We start from the raw sequence: 15,609 nt of genomic DNA on the forward strand, positions 1-15,609 counted from the left end.
GATTTACAGGTTGTGTCTCAGTGTGCCTGAACGCTTCTCTAAATTGTAAGAAGTCAAATGCATTATTTAAACCTGTATCTCCCGTTTTTTCCTCTATCTCCCAGCAAGTACTTTAATGAGCCGGAGTCCTAGGAGCAAATTTCCCCTTCCTTAGAGCGCATGCAGCAGCGCTGTAGGTTTTTGTTAGGACGGCTCCCGGCAAAAGGTAGCTGTTGGGATTTCGTATCACACGCATCGGCTCGCAGCCTTTTACGCTCAGCGCCGAGCGCGCCGTCGCTTGGCTCTCTAAATAACAGCCCGCGGAGATGGCGCAAGCTGGGCGTTTGCAGGTGCCAACGTGGAGGTCTCTTAAAATGCGGGTGTGTTTTGCAACGTCTTTCCGAGGCAGAGCCGGTTATCTTGAAATTCAAGCAGCGAACTGAAAAGAAATCGATGCTCTGTGTAAACCCAACGTACTCGCTCTGTTCTTTCCGCCATGGGCATTTTACCTTCGCAGAAGACTTTCTGTTGTTGCAATTTCTAAAGCCGAAGCCATCTGCGGCGTGAGAATTAAAAACTCGCTTCAGTTAAATATACTGTATTTGCCCAAGAGGGAGCTGAAGCGGTCATCGAAATGAATCTGCCTGCAAAGCAGTTAAATTTTAGGGGCAAAGGAATTCAGTGGAGGAAGATTTTGAAAACTGAAGKACATCAGTGTTGGAGGGGATGTTTTGGGATGGGTTTTGTGTGTGTGTGTATTTCTTGTATTTCTTTTTTAATATAACATCAGTTAGGTGGACTAAATTTTTGTGCAGTGGCTGTCTATTTTTTTGGGGGGGGGTGGGTGAGTTAACTTCGGCAGCACCGCAAGGTTCCCACCCATACGCAGGTTTAGGAATGGAGGAGCTGAGCGTAATCCCGGAGCGGCTGGTTGGAGCGATCCCTTTGCTCTCGGCTGAGCTATTAATTGCGCTGGGGGAACTGCTCCCAGTCAGCGCTGTACCGAGCCTGGACCAGCTTCTCATGCTCTCTACAACATTTCCTGCTTTTTGCCCGGTATTAAAAGCGGAGCGTTAAAAACGTTGCTTTAAAGCATGCTCTGGCGCTTCCGACGCCGCTGAGATGAGCAGGTACCGCAGATCTCGCGGGGGGCCCGTTCTCGGCAGGTCCCCGCCGTAGCGAGGCCTGGACCCGAACGGCGACGTTTGGCCGCTTCGGTTCGGCTGCTGCGTTTTCTCGGGCTCCCCACGCCGTTGCCCCGGGTCATTTGGAGCTTGACTGCACGTAGCCGGGCTGAGCAGCAGCGCGCGGGCGAACGCTGCGTTCGCGAGCGTGCGTGTGCAGCCTCCGCTGCTAGGAGAAATGGCGCGTAACGCGTTTGCCTCTCTTAATAAAGCTGTTTTCTCAAGACAAGTGTTTCCTCTCTAGCCATACAAATAGTAATTAAGAAAACAACAACAACAACAACAACACGCAGAGCACTTTTAAACACAGCTGCTAGCTGAGGGTAGCGCCTGCGCGGGGGTGTATTACCTGCCTACGAAGCATAACAAATTATGGAAGGCAGGGCCATTACTTGCAATAGGGAACTCACTCCTACGGAAGCGTTTGCAGTCTCGGCGAGCCTAGCCGCCTTACTTCGTGCCCCGCTTGAGGAGGGTGTTTGACGTTGAATTGTCCGGCTCTGATTTCATCGTTACCTTCCCCTTTGCAGGCTGAAGCGAGGCTCGCGGCGAAGCGGGCGGCGCGGGCGGAGGCACGGGAGATCCGAATGAAGGAACTGGAGAGACAGCAGAAAGAGGTACGTTCGAGGCTTTGGGGAGGTGTTTCGAGCATCTTGTTCCCTGAATATGATCCATGATCCTGGAGCAAAGGGTTAATCTTTGYTTTGCCGAAACATTAATAGTCTCTGCGGAGCTAGGGTTGCTCAGTTAGTTGATCATAAGGTATGAAATGGCCTGAAAAAAGAGGGACTGTGGCAATAATTTTATCTCGGTGAACCCAATGTAATTATTCACAGCAAACACTGGTGGTTAGTTTGCAATCATTGTTTAATATTAAACTTTGAGATATGMAACTTGTATGTGCACTTGGGGCGGGGGGGGAAGGTGTTCCTAGCACTYTGTGAGAAATCTAATGAATATGGAAGAGTCTTGGCACTGCCGTAACTCTTTCCTTGCAGGTTGTTCTGCTTTATTGCCACGAAGCTGGCGCTGTGGTCAGCCCTCTTTCTAAAAAATGATGGTCCGCTGTTGGCAAAAGTAACGKCAGAAATTGAACTTGGCAAAACTTTGCCTTCTCCAAAGTATTGGAGTTAAAACCCTAGCGTAGTCGCTCCCCTATCTTGGAAAAACTAGTTGTTTTATACTATCAGCAGAATTGCRCACTGACATACAGAGGCACAGTAGGAGATTACAGGCTTCCAGTGAAGGAACGGTCTTTAATGAAGTTAAAGACCAAAAAGGCTTGTTCTCCTGTTGYGTTTGACAAAAAGGAGCTGTACTGAATGTCCTTCCCTCTGCACCGAGAAACTGAGATCATCGTTTGCATGCAAGCTTTAGCAGCTGAAAGGGTGCTGCAAGCCCAAGTTGGCAGAGGTGACTGAGCCAGTGACGAGGACCAAAAGGGTTTAAAACTTGCATTTGTTAATATGCATTTCATGAGTGAGCGGAGCAGATGTAACGAGGCCAATAGCAATCATAACTTACTTTCTGGAAACAAATTCTGAAGGGAGGGAAAGAATGAAGGAAATTAAGGGGAAAAAAATACGAGGGAAGAATAAATGTACCTCTCCGCTTTCAGGTGCGGAGAGAAGGCCAGTTTAGCTATTAAAGGGTGCACCAAGCTCTGGGAGCAGAGCAGCGCTGTGCGGGCTGCAGTGCTTGGCCGGGAACGGGAGCAGCCCTTGGGCACCTTGCCCGGCCTGAGCGCTGTGCTTGGAGCATCTCGGCTAGTCGAGGCACGCTTGGATGTGTCTTAACGCACTGCAGCCGCAGCAGGGTTGGAGGTACCTTCAAATGCACCAAAAGTGACAGCGGCTGGGAGCACCGCTAGCACGTACGATGCTCGTGGAAGAGAGGCGGCTCGTAATCCCGCGGCTCCTCCTCGAGCGGTGTTTCTCGTAGCCCTGGCCCCAGTGGAAAGGCCTGGGCTGCCGGAAAGCAGCGGTGCTGTCGAGCTTCCTGCTGTGCCTGCACCCGGCGCGATGGGATTTGCCTAGCAGCCTCGGAAAGATCCRCAGCAAGCAAAAATGATGCCACAGGTATTCGGGCGGCAAACTAAATATGGGCTCTATGGCAGCTGACAGCAGTGTTACCGTCTAATTTTAGATAACATTAATGCAGCTGATGACCCCTTACCTTCAAAGATTAGGACCTGATGCTGCAAAGAGCGTCCTAGTAAACGGAAATTTAGCCGTGAATCGGCTGAATCTCTTGAAAAGATAGTGTGCGTGCTCCTGCAGATAATACCCGAAGAGCTAGCGAGCTGAGGATTTGGGAAAATCTTTTCGTRTAAATAGAAATTGAGTGGTACACGACGTCATTCTAAAATACCAAATTCAGGGCAAGCTAGCCCAAATAATTCATTATAATCTGTTTCCTGATTCACTGGAATAAGTTATATAAATGTGGCTGTACATTTATTTAATATTTTGCAAGTGTGGTCATCCAGGAAACTTTTCAAAAAGCTTAATCGCAGCCTCCAGCTGYGCGGTAGAGCTAGTGAGGACGGCTGCAACAAGCTTTTCATTGGCACGAGTATCTTGCAAGCGTAAGGAAAGAAAACATAAATAAAAAATATTCTAAGTAGCAATCAGCACAAGGGATTTGGCATCTCTCCCTTCTTTGGAGGAGAACGTACTGTGATGCTGGTGTCTGTACAGCTTGTTGTCTGCCATTTCCACTTTTCTTCACAAACTTTTCAGAGTAATAAATAGCACATTTCACCCAGCTGCCACATTAAATAACTGGGATTTAAAGCACTCGCTTTATTACTTCAGAAGGCTTTTTAGAGCCAGTTTACAGGAGTTAAAAAGCAATAAATAAATTTAGTGCATGTGTGTGTACTTGTTCATGCTTAGAGCAATGTGCGTGCTCTGACAGGCTGCTTGTGCAGCAGGGATYGCTCGAGAATATATATTGTTGCTCTAGGTTAAAAGTTTCCAGATGTTACCATTACAAACTATAAACACGGCAGTATAGCTCTCGCTGGCAGCAGAGCGGTGGCGTTTCATGATTTGGATCTGGTGGCTGGAAATTGGCTCCTCTCCTGTCCACCATCTAGTATTACAGAACTTAATCYGGGCTTCATTTTCAGCATCTTAAAATAATTAGGTAAATTTTGCATTGTGAGTTTACATGTATGACTTAAGTAATATTTTGCTTGCTACCGCAAAAGAAATTTCAGTAAAAAAGCACAGGATAGCTGAGATTTTTGTTCTCTCTCCGGTGAATGGTTTTGTATGTAGAATGAGCTGCACTTTTATTAGAAAACTATTAAAATGCCCTGCGCTGTATTCTCTAGGCTATAAAYGTGTGAAGCCTGCTCCAAAGACTAGTCACAACTGTGGAGTAAAGCTCACCGGTAGCGGTGGGCAATACACGATCCAACACCAAGCTCCTCCTGCTTTGGCAGAAATTACTTAATGTAGCGCGCGTAGCTGCCAGCAGGACTTGCCGCAGAGTTGATGCTTTCTTTTGCAAATTAAAAATTGAATTTGTCTTCAGCCACATTGTTATCCAGCTCCTTTCCTTTCCGAAGGGGCGTACGATTGGGAGCTCGCGGCAGGCAACCGCCTTGCAGATGAGCAATCGTGAGCCCGCGCAGCACGCTCGATTTAGTGCGTTTATCTTTGCTCTGAAATGTAAGGAAACGGCGAGCAGCAGAGCCCAAATACGGGTTTATTAGGAAAGGAAGGCAGGTAAGTGAATCGTGTTCTCCGAAGCTGAGAAAAGAAAACAAGCACAAGAATCGGGGTCTGTGACATGCTGATTTGTGAAGATAAGGGTTGAAGATTGATCCACCGAAGACGCAAAAGATTAAACCGGAGCTCTCCGTAGGCTTTCCGGCATCCTTCAGCGCGCGGTAGGTCAGTGCAGGAGAGCTCTCGTGGGGCCAACGCCGATGGACTTTCTCCGTTGAAAGGGCGGCTGCAATAGGTGACGCTTCCTTGCCCGTGTCTGTGCTCCCGGCGCCCAGCTGCTGGGCGTCACAGCCACGAGGGACCCTGCCTTTTCCCTTGCCACGGTCTTTACGCGCTCTGTTCGCAGTTGCAGAGGTCGGTGCGTTTCCTGCACCCTTTACAGTTGCGTTTGGTGCTGAGACACATGGTTGCGTAGGCACAGATACGTAGTTTTAATTAATACAGCAGAGCAAGTCAAGAGTTGGCTCAGTTTTCTGAGTAACAACTTGTTCCCGCTGGGGGTTAAAATGGAGAGAAAAAAATTTCTTTTATATTTTCCCCCCCCCCAGAAGCTTTGCATAAGATATATTAAAGCCTTTTCTTTAAGAAATATTTCACAGTACTGTTTCAAGACACTTAAAAGCTGCAGCGTTAGGGGTAATTGCAGTGCAGGTTTTATGTAGGAGTACCTTCTGCCTGCTCTGCTGGCAAGGTTTTAAACGTCTCTTCGAGGATGCACGCTTGGAGACCACTGTTTAAACTGACATTAAGCCTGCAGTGAAAAGAGAATAATCTCCTCCCACTCTTTAAGCTGCAGAATAAGATTTTTACCTGCCGGTTCACCCAGCRGTTGAGCCTGTACTTTTAGTTAAAGGCAAGCGCGGCGTGCTTGTCTCCCCGCTTCATCTTCAGCTCGGACTTTAAGGGCACGATGCAAAGACCCTGTCCCCTGCGCGCCTGTAGGAACAGGAGTGAGCACTTCTAAGGCGTTAAGCTGGGCTCTGCGGTTGCCCTTCGCGGTTAGGGGAACCCGAACGGGTCCCTGAGGCAGCGGCTGACAGGAGTCCGCYGCGTTGCCCGCAGTCAGCATCCGCGTTTAGCTTCGGAAGTGCTCGGAGAGGCACAGGGAAGCGGTGGGTTGGAAAACACGTCTTCTGCTTTCACGTGGCTTTACAAAGCGGATCGGTCGAGGGCAGTTCTCCCCTTCAGCAAAACTGAGCTCTACCGCTGGCTTGTATTTGTGTGCCGTTCAGCAACGGTTTTGTAGAGGCAGCAGCGTGTTTGTTAGTGCCTGCAAACGGTGCCAAGGATCACTGGAAACTTATTAAAAATTGCAGAAGCAACCCGCAAAGAGACTGCTTTAATTCTCCCGCTAGCGCTTGCAATACACGTGCCCAAAACCTCCCGAATGTTTCGACGAGCTGCCGCTTTCCCGTGGGGTGGAAGATGCACGGGGTGGATGCGTTTGTAACCACGCTCTGTCAGTTCGGGACAATTTCTGCCTTCCACGGAAGGAAAGATTTTTCCATAGCTAATGCTATTTGCTTTTATTGGGATGGTAGGTGCACAACTGTCCTTCTAGGTGAATGTCTGGGCATCTATTATTTTTAAGGAGGGGGGTGGGAAACGCAAGAGCTCTCAGCTCACAGCAGGAGGTCTCAGCCTGGAGCTCCAAGTGTCAAGTGGGAATATAAACCCAAATGCTGCATTTTAGCTAGCCGGAGGCCTAAGGGATCAGCACTGCTTTCATTTTACCTGACTTTGCAGGGTTTTGATGTGAATATATTTTTTTTGTACTCATGTGTCACTGTACGTTCTGCATAAATGACTCTTTATAATAGGTTGTATAATACCGCATTGCTACATATTCATTCATTCTAGCTTTTGTTTCCTTGTGTCTTTCCTTTCCCTTCCTCCCATAGATCTATCAAGTTCAGAAGGTAGGGCTGGTCTCTTGCTTTCGTGTTTGCATGTGGTTTGCTTTTTTTCCCCTCACACTGCCAGTCCTAACAGCATTTTGGAAAAAAAAATCTTGGGTATGGAAGACGCGCAGCAGGCTTTATATTTCCATATAGCTGCCCTCCTCCCCTCCCGCAGCCTCGTGGGATGGGTGGCGAAGGTGACCCATGTTAAACGTGTCAGGCGCTTCATGTCACCTCGTCCGCTGAGCGTCTGGCGAGGGATGAGCGGAAGGGTAATTTGGCGAAGGAGCCRCCGTGCGAGAGCGTACGGGGGCTCGGCGCGTCACTGAGAGCCGCGCGGCGGTTTGCGGGGGGAAGGCCGAGGGCGCTGCTGCAAACGTTTCAGGCTGGGCGAGCATTTAAGTGGTRCCACCGGGAAGGGTGGCATGCGGGTGACTTTGTTTGGTAAAAAGTCATGGGAGGAAATTGGGGATGCGGTGAATTTGCAGTCCTATGAGAAATGAAGTATACTGCCTTTCTTCCAACATGACCTAAACATTCAAAAATGCTTTTATATCGTTAGATTAATGCTCTCTTCCCCTCGGTTTAAAACCGTGATCTCTTCTCCCCCCGCAATTACCGGCTCATGGCTCTAAACGGGAACGACGATGATATTAATAGCTGTAACGGAGGTCGCTTGCTGTGTGACAGCAGAAGTTTGCAGCAAAGGGTTTTCCTATGATGTTCGGCTATTCTGTCCTTCCAGCGTGTGAACTGGGCAGTGCCTCGGAAGAGAATAGCTTTGGATAGATTTTTTTGCGGGGAGGGAAGAAGCATCTATTTCTTTAAGCCTGCTGTTTTCCACCTCATTGAATGATTTTTTTTKTTGTTGTTCCTGAAATTTTTCTTGCTTGCTGAATGATAAACGTGCCCTCAACCCAAAGTCTGTTTGTTCCGTTTTGGCACTCTGGTAGCCTTAGCTGCATGTTTCACTAGCTTGACCTAGCAGCGCGCGCGTGCTTCTCAGAAATGCTGTTCTGAAGTGGATATGTATATGAAGATATCTACTGACATCATCTGCTCTGCTGTTTAATCCTGACTTCGTTAATTTGGTGACAGCTATACCTTACTCTTGTTTTTGTTTGTGGAGTTGACTATGTACTGGGTGAATCAAATTAACATCTTCGCACGGATCAACTGGCTTGTTATCAATCCATCTCCTTTATGGGAACTAATTTAAGTTAATCTTCTGGCCCATGCGCAGCCCCGCGGGAGACAAGGCGGCTGTTGACTCATGGGGTTCTGGCGTGGATGAGAAGAAGCGTGGGTTAACCTCATGACATCCCCTAGCGAGTTTGCAAGTCTGGCGAGTCCCTTAGCGAGCAAATTGCATCCGGAATTCTCTCTCAATGGTATTAATGTCATTAATTATTTAATTGTAATATCACTTTTCAGGGTAGAAGAGAACTTGAGGCTGGCAGAGACATCAAACTAAAGACCAAATGAATGGATAAGCACAATTTCTTCTTTTAACCTGTGCATTCATTCATAAAAGGCCTCTTTGGGAAGAAGAGAGAGTAGCTGATTAGAGAAAGAGATGAGAAGTAGTTGATTTGGCAAAATATCTGATACTTCAAATGTGACCAGTGCAGTCCGGTGTGGGATGTTCCGTTTAGCCAATTATAAATTAAAAATAGTCTCCTGGCGATTGCATTCATTAACATTTTTCTTTGGGAGTATTAAGCTTGTAGCTATCTAATTTTAAATGGTGGAGGCAAAGATTGGAAGTGGAACATAACTTGTGAAGAGGTGAAGTCTGAGAACATGCAAGTCTTTAAGAGATTGATGCTCTCTATGTCCATTTTGCAAAGCTGAATTTGGAAGGCTTTGCCTGAAAGCGAGGAAAACAAAGGGAAGGAAAAAGAAGGGGCAGTAGACTTGGAAAAAAATCTTAGCATGTTCAGGGGTCCTTGAAGGATCATGTGAAGGGGTCCTTCCCCCATGTGAAGAAGGACTCTTTCTTTTCATAGTGTGGGTTGTTGTTGAGGTTTAATTTTGCTTTGCTTTTTAATTAAATCAATGTTGAGCATCAGAAAATCACATACATGTGTTTTGGGAGGAAGAAAGCCTCTAAGAAGGCTCTACCTGACCTGGTTGATGGTGAAGCCTGATCCCCGAGTATCACACTTATGCCGGGAAGTAACTAGTCTGAGCACTTGTGGGGAAATGTTTAATGCTTGGTAGGGTAATGCTCACTACCTTCAAGCAGGCTGGAGGGAAAAATTTCACTCAAGTGCATTTTGGCTAAGCACTGCATAGGGAAATTCAATGTATTGGAGCCCATACTTAAATGTTTTGTGGGGAAAGGGAAGGGAATACTTCCGTGCTTGGTTAGGGATGCGGTTAACAATCTTGCTGAATTGTTGTCTCTTTCTTGTTCTAGAGACGTGTTTTTGCATACTGTCTAAACCTGCATGCGCTGAATTTATTTCCCATTTTCAAATTAGCAGGCTAAAAACCTTGTTTCTCATGTTTTTCCTAATGAGTTGGGCTGCTGTGAGGTCCCTCCCTTTCTCAAAGTGACCTCAAAGATGGCAGCATTTAAAGGAACTTGTACAGTCTGGGCTGTCCACGATGTCCTACCTGAGCAACCGTGTGCATCTTCGACTTCACGACAGGCTTTCTGCTCTTTAGAGCTATTAAGATGAAAATGATCTTAAGATGCAAATCATCTGGTTATTTATTGAGGAAGAAGCCTGAAGTGGGAATAGCCTGATACAATATCAAACAAAGTGCTTAGATGTTTCTTCACGTTTATTAATTAATAATGAGTGGGGCTTTTAAGGGCGAAAGTAAGACAGATTACATTAATACCATTGAAGGAGCACTAAATATGGAATATAATTTGGAACAAGATCCCAATTTTTGATCATTATGTAATGTTTTGACTGCTGATACTCTTGCCTCTTTCTGCCTCTAAGAAAGCCGGCAAGCATAGACTTGCATTTTTTGCAATTACATGAACCCCAAAGTGCAAAACTTAAATTGTTCTAAAATACATATTATACTTCCTTAAGCCAGAATTCCTTTTGCTGATTACTGTCTTTTAGTCCAATGATTTTTTTTTTTCCTTCACACAAGAATGTTATGGCTATCATTATAAATGCAAACTTCTGGGGATGAGCTTCTAAATGCATGCTTGGGGAGGGAGAAAAGTTCTGCTAAACTTGCCAATCTCGGAACAATTTGCTGTCTGGTGGAAATGCAAGTTCAGTGGGAAGTTACAAATCTTATGCAAAGAAAGTATGAAGAGAGGAACAGATGAGAAGAGGCAGTCTTCAAGGAAACTGTAAGACATTTGGTACTGAAAAGTGGAGAGCTTTCCAGTCTAGCTTGCTATGGTAAAGCACATCCTAGAGGTCCTTCTACTGTCCCCATTAGTGATACTGTACCACTGTCAAGACGATTGAAGTCTAAGCAAAAATAAGAGTCTTGTGCTGTGAAAAGGAGCTTTGAAGAGCTACAAAAACAATGACTCAGAATGAATAAGCTTGCACAGAGATTAGTTGTGTTTTATTCAACTTGTCCTCCCAGTTTGGTAAATCTGTACGGTAAAYGCAATTTGACAGCGTTTTTCATCCTGAAAGTGTTGTGCGTTCAGATCCCTTGTAATGAGTCATGACTCAAATGGGTCAGGAATTCAAGACTTGTTACACTCTTTGCTCCTTTCCCCAGAGCACCATTTTTGACGTTGCTGAAAAACAAGCAGCTGTTTAGTACCCCAGCCTCGCGGGTGAATGCTCCTTTCCCTTTGCCAGGCAGCTTTTTGGGGCGTGTGCCGTGTTGGACGCGGGCTTCAGGCAAGGTCTCCCGTGGCCCCACGTGTGGCTTTTCACCGGCGTGGTTGTCTAACCCGTGTGCGTGAAACTACATCTCGGCCCTAACCTGGCAATGCATGTCTCAATGTTCGCTGTTCACCTTTCTCATCTAAACTCTGTTTTTTTCCCTTTTCTGTCTATAGAAATATTATGGTCTGGATACTAAATGGGGCGACATCGAGCAATGGATGGTAGGCCTTGATCAACGTAGTTGCACAACTTTTACATGGTCAACTTTTTGTACAGTTTAGAGTTTGAAATCCCACAAAGTAGGTATTTTCATGTATCGGAATCGTAGACTGCAGTCTGACCACAAAGATTCTTGCGGTCTGCATTTAGACCCGAAATGTGGGTTTTGATCAGCTTAAATCCTCGCAAGGCTTTGGTTAGAGCTATCTCTCTTTACAAACCTCTGCTTCCACCTGATCACTTGGAAATTAGATTGGAGTAGAGACCCATTAAAGCCAATTATGATACGAGGAGTTTGCTTGATTTCTTGTGGATTTTATTACAATTTCAGTCTTTTCAAAGCCTGCTTTTAGTTAATTTGGGGGCAGGTTTTATTCATGCTTCTTCAGTTATCTCTGTACCGGTTCAGGGGCGCTCTTCAGCTGCGATGTTACTCCTGCTCCAGCAAAGCAAACTCCTCCTGGTAATGCAGCTTCCTGGATTTTCTTATTTGCTAAGCCACCAAAGTTGGTACCAGATGTGGACTTAGCCCTTAGAAGTGTCTGACTGTCTTAACAACCCCAGCGTAAGATGGAAGAGTTGTTAAAGGGCTTCCTTGTGAGCCTCGATGATTACTCTGCCTAAAAGCTGGTTCGGCCCATGCCTTTTTGCAAGGCTGCTGCCGCAGGAACTAACCGCCCGCCCAGGATGCTCCATTCTCTCAGATGAGCCATTAAGTCTCCTTAAATCCTTCCTTGGTGAGCTTGGACTCGAGTAATCCCCTGCTGGGAACCTGGATTGGCTGTTTTTAATGGCTGCACTCAAGCTTGCTTAGAAATGGGCTCACCTGTGACAACCATTAATTCACAATATTGAAAGCTGGGTTTTTCCCCTCTAGCACTGTTCCTAAATTCYGTGCAAAACCAGTTTGTTGCAGCAGAATACATCCTGCCGTGTTGCCAGTATTAACACGATCTCTGTGCTGTAAAAGGCRGCGGTGCTGGGTGTCGCAGAGGGCGCGAGCAGGCGGCAGATGCTTTTAGCCTGGAGGAAACGGCCGGGCTTCACCTCTCTGGAACGTGCACTAGAGCGACAATTGCCCTGCCAAATTATTTCAAATAAAATATTTTTCAGATTTATTTGGAAGGCCTGTAAACTGGAAAGCTTAATTGCAAAAGCACTGTAAGTATACTGATTCCCAGCCGCAGAGAGATGCGCTTGGTTGTGTAATCCTTTTCGGAGATGCAGATAAAGAAGTCACTGCATACAGTTTTCTGCAAATTTAATAAAAGTGTATTGAAGACTGAAAGGGAGGGGGGCAAGGCTGGGGTCACAAATGAAGGAAATCATTTTGGTTTATTTATTTACTTATTTATTTCCCAGTTTGACATAGTGTTACCTTCCCTTATTTGGTTTAAACCTTACCGAGTCCTGAACATTACTGAAGTTTCTCTGTGTCTTTCTGGAAGTGCTGTGCTGGTGTATCTGTCCTTTCAACGCTTCATTCTTTGTTTTTCTCTGCTGCCTTGGTAGGAAGACAGTGAGCGCTATTCCCGTAGAGCCCGAAGAAATGCCTCGGTTCGTATTGACTTTTGCTTGTTCCTTAGAGTTAGACGCTTCGCATTAAGAAAACAAAGAAGCGTGTAAGGAAGGTCTCTTTTTGAAAGAAAAAGCAACCCCCCCAAAAATAATGATTTTAAAAAAAACCCCAAACCTGCTTCATGCCTTCTCTGCACTCTCCCCAGCCAGATGAAATGGGCTGGGGAACTTTAGCACATGTCTGGGATTAAAGAGGTGGCAGGTGGGAGGTGGGAAATGACCTGCTGGGAACATTTAAAGTTAATTTATTCAGACTGTGAGCCAAAAACAGAGCAGGGAAGACCTGAGCAAGCTTGTAATTCATCCTGTAGTAAAATGCGTGACAGCAGTGCTTGGGCACTGTATGATTTCATTTACTTTTTCTTTATAATTTAATGCAATTTTTTTAAAGGCATTTATCCTATAATTTTTTTTCCTCTGTCTCATCAAAGCCATCTGCATTTACTTCGCTTTCTGTTATCTGTGTTCTTTTCATTGTTTTCTTGTCTTTACACTTTCTTTTGATAGGCTTCGGATGAAGATGAGCGCATGTCTGTGGGTAGCCGTGGAAGCCTGAGGGTTAGTAAACTGTACAATTAAAGTGTGCATGTGTGTTTAATGAAGTTGTTATCCTACTATACCACCGGATTGGTTATTCGCATCTTTTTTTTAGTGCTCTAATAACTTCTTCCCTCCAAGCTCTTGTTGAAGGCTTGTGCTTTTCTCAAGCACGTTTAGGCCAATAATTCTTTCAAGCAGGGGAATTGTCAAGTCTGTAGACACTGTTGAAGAACGCAAGCAGAGCATGCAACTCCATAGATACCCCTCTGGTAAAGGCTGTTCTCAGTTATTCCTGCAGGAAGGGCTTAGCGAAACTTTGGTCTACACAGCTATTTCCTGTATGCACCACGTAAGGTTCCCTGTCTGATTATTGATATTGAGGTTCTGGGAAGGGGAAGCCCTAGCCACTCTGTGAGCAATGTTCATTAGCTCAGGAAAGCGGAAGCAAAGTATCAGTGCAAAGATAAGTCTTTGAGCACTTTGGGAACACGGGTCACCCCCTTCCTCAAAGCTGCGCAGAGATGTTTGAAACTCGTCTGCAGATTTGAGTTTTGGGGAGGGATTAGTAGAGCACAGTGTGTCACGGCTCGCCAGTGCTAATCTGCAGAAAACCTTCAAACAGTTTTTCTCAAAGTATCTGTACAGCATTTGTCCAGATAATACGCACGTGCGCTAATCTTAACTCCCCTCTAGCGTAGACATAATCAGCTCTTGTAATTGTGAAGGCAGTTTAAGCAGTTTAGTTCTTTAACATTTAATGCTGTTGTCTCAGCACACACTGGTGGTCTTTTGAAGGTGACCAGAGATGGTTGCTGCTGAGGTTCACGGAGAAGCATTCAGCTAGCAGCGCAACTGGAACGGTCAATATTGGACGATGGAGGAAGTACTCAGCAGTTCTGAATATGAATAAGCCGTGACTGGTTTAGGTTACGGAGGCATTTGTGCCTAAAATGGTTGTGTTTCACTGAGAATTTTTTTTTTTTTTAACTGATGTTGCTGTTTTTAATTTGGTCATCAGTAGCACTAGTTACATGGTAAAGCTGGATGATCAGTCATGTTTTTATAAAACAAGCAAGGCCTGTATCATTCGTAGTGTCATCTYTTTCTTGATTTCTGTCTTCTGTGGAGATTTCACATCATAGGATTATTTTAATTTTCTTTTGAAATATATAGGTCAGAATTACCTTTTTTTTTTTTTTCTGACAAAGTATCCCCAGCAGAACAGGGTTGAGTGACCCTGTCAACATGTTTATGGAAGTATTTTGGAGGGAAAGATGTCTGTGAAGATTTCTGGCAGTGCAACCATCAGCATGGACTAGAGAACCACCTGAGATGTTGGTTAGACCAGGCTGGCTAGCTGATTTAAGCTGCCCAGCTGTGACCACACCGTAAGCAGCAGCCTAGTGAGTTGGTGTAATGTTAGCTTGAGTGTATCTGTGCCTCTGCAGGCTGCAATGACGGAGCATCCTTACGAGCTTTTCTGTGGCTCATTCTGAAACTACCAAAAACGTCCTGCCTCTCTCGTTTTGGAAATCCCCCTTGCTTGATTCTTCATCATGCGAAGGGAAGCTCAAAAACATCATCCTGAGCGTGAGACGACCAAGCATCTCTTCAGTCTCTTTTTTACCACAAGCTGCTTTGTCCTCCTGCTTCAGCGGGCTGCTGTCTAATCTGAGACCATGCAGCAGGAAATATTGTTGTGTTATTACTCACTGGTGATAGTTTGTGCTGTTTCTTTGGTCTCTCTGCTAGCCAAAGTTCCTGACCTCTGGCTTTGTGCAAGAAATCCAGCATTATCAAAATTATTTAGGTGGGATTTACATCTCTATGCCTTTTTCTTTTTCGCTGCATCCCATCATTTCCTTCAGTGTTTTCCTTTGTATTCTGACTTTTCTTTCCTCTCATGCCTCGATAGTCTCACTTGGAATACACCAGCGCCTATCCAGTGGTGAGAACAGCCTGAAAGTTGCAGTGGGTGTTTAAAAACTAACTGTGAGGCAGAAACTAACACTGATTGCCATAACCGATCTAAGATAAGGAATGATCTAAAATGATCCTGATGGTATTTTGTGGTCTCTGATGTAAAGACCCTACTTCCTCGCATACCGCTCGGACGCGTGCATCCAGCTCAGAGGAGAAGCACCGAGTGACTAGGGAGATCTAAACTAGATCTAATTCAGTAGTTCTCATAGGACAGAGTAGAGCAGCTTGTATTTTCCCTGTCTCTATCAGTCTGCCCATCCTTTGACCAGGTACGTCTGCGTTTATTTCAGCGTGAATCTGAAAAGGTATAAACCCCTCCCAAACTCACTTTGAATAGATCTAGCAAAGGTAACAGGCCAAATATTCTGCCTACCAAAGATGCATCTTGTGCATTCAGCTTTTATCTTTACTTTGAAAGATAAAAATCAAACTCTGTGGCTAATAACAAGACTACACAGTATGTTCATTGCATATATTGGAAGACTCTTGGAAGAAGAGAAAGGGCGTGGAGGGGGAATGGAGACTGTGACTTTACGCTCAGTTTTGAAAATTTACTCATACTCTTAACAGTGCTCTCTTGTGACAGCACTGTGCTGAAACAGAGGTCTTTCTGTTTCCGCAAGAGGCAAAATACGGTTGCACTTCTTTTGTGAAGCTG

The 15,609-nt window shown here is 45.4% G+C and overlaps 1 protein-coding gene across 1 annotated transcript in view; it reads left to right on the top strand.

Annotated features, from left to right (window-relative positions):
• The window catches only part of LRRFIP1 (LRR binding FLII interacting protein 1), a 106,463-nt gene that overhangs the window by 46,526 nt on the left and 44,328 nt on the right, over nt 1–15,609 (top strand). The window contains exons 2-6 of the mRNA XM_026087903.1: nt 1,692–1,780; nt 6,805–6,822; nt 10,805–10,852; nt 12,363–12,407; nt 12,936–12,986. Coding sequence (XP_025943688.1) covers nt 1,692–1,780; nt 6,805–6,822; nt 10,805–10,852; nt 12,363–12,407; nt 12,936–12,986 — 251 coding nt within the window. The remainder of the gene's footprint in view (nt 1–1,691; nt 1,781–6,804; nt 6,823–10,804; nt 10,853–12,362; nt 12,408–12,935; nt 12,987–15,609) is intronic.

This window comes from Apteryx rowi, unplaced genomic scaffold (assembly GCF_003343035.1).
Source record: "Apteryx rowi isolate R43461 unplaced genomic scaffold, aptRow1 scaffold_12, whole genome shotgun sequence".
Classification (NCBI taxonomy): Eukaryota; Metazoa; Chordata; class Aves; order Apterygiformes; family Apterygidae; genus Apteryx; species Apteryx rowi.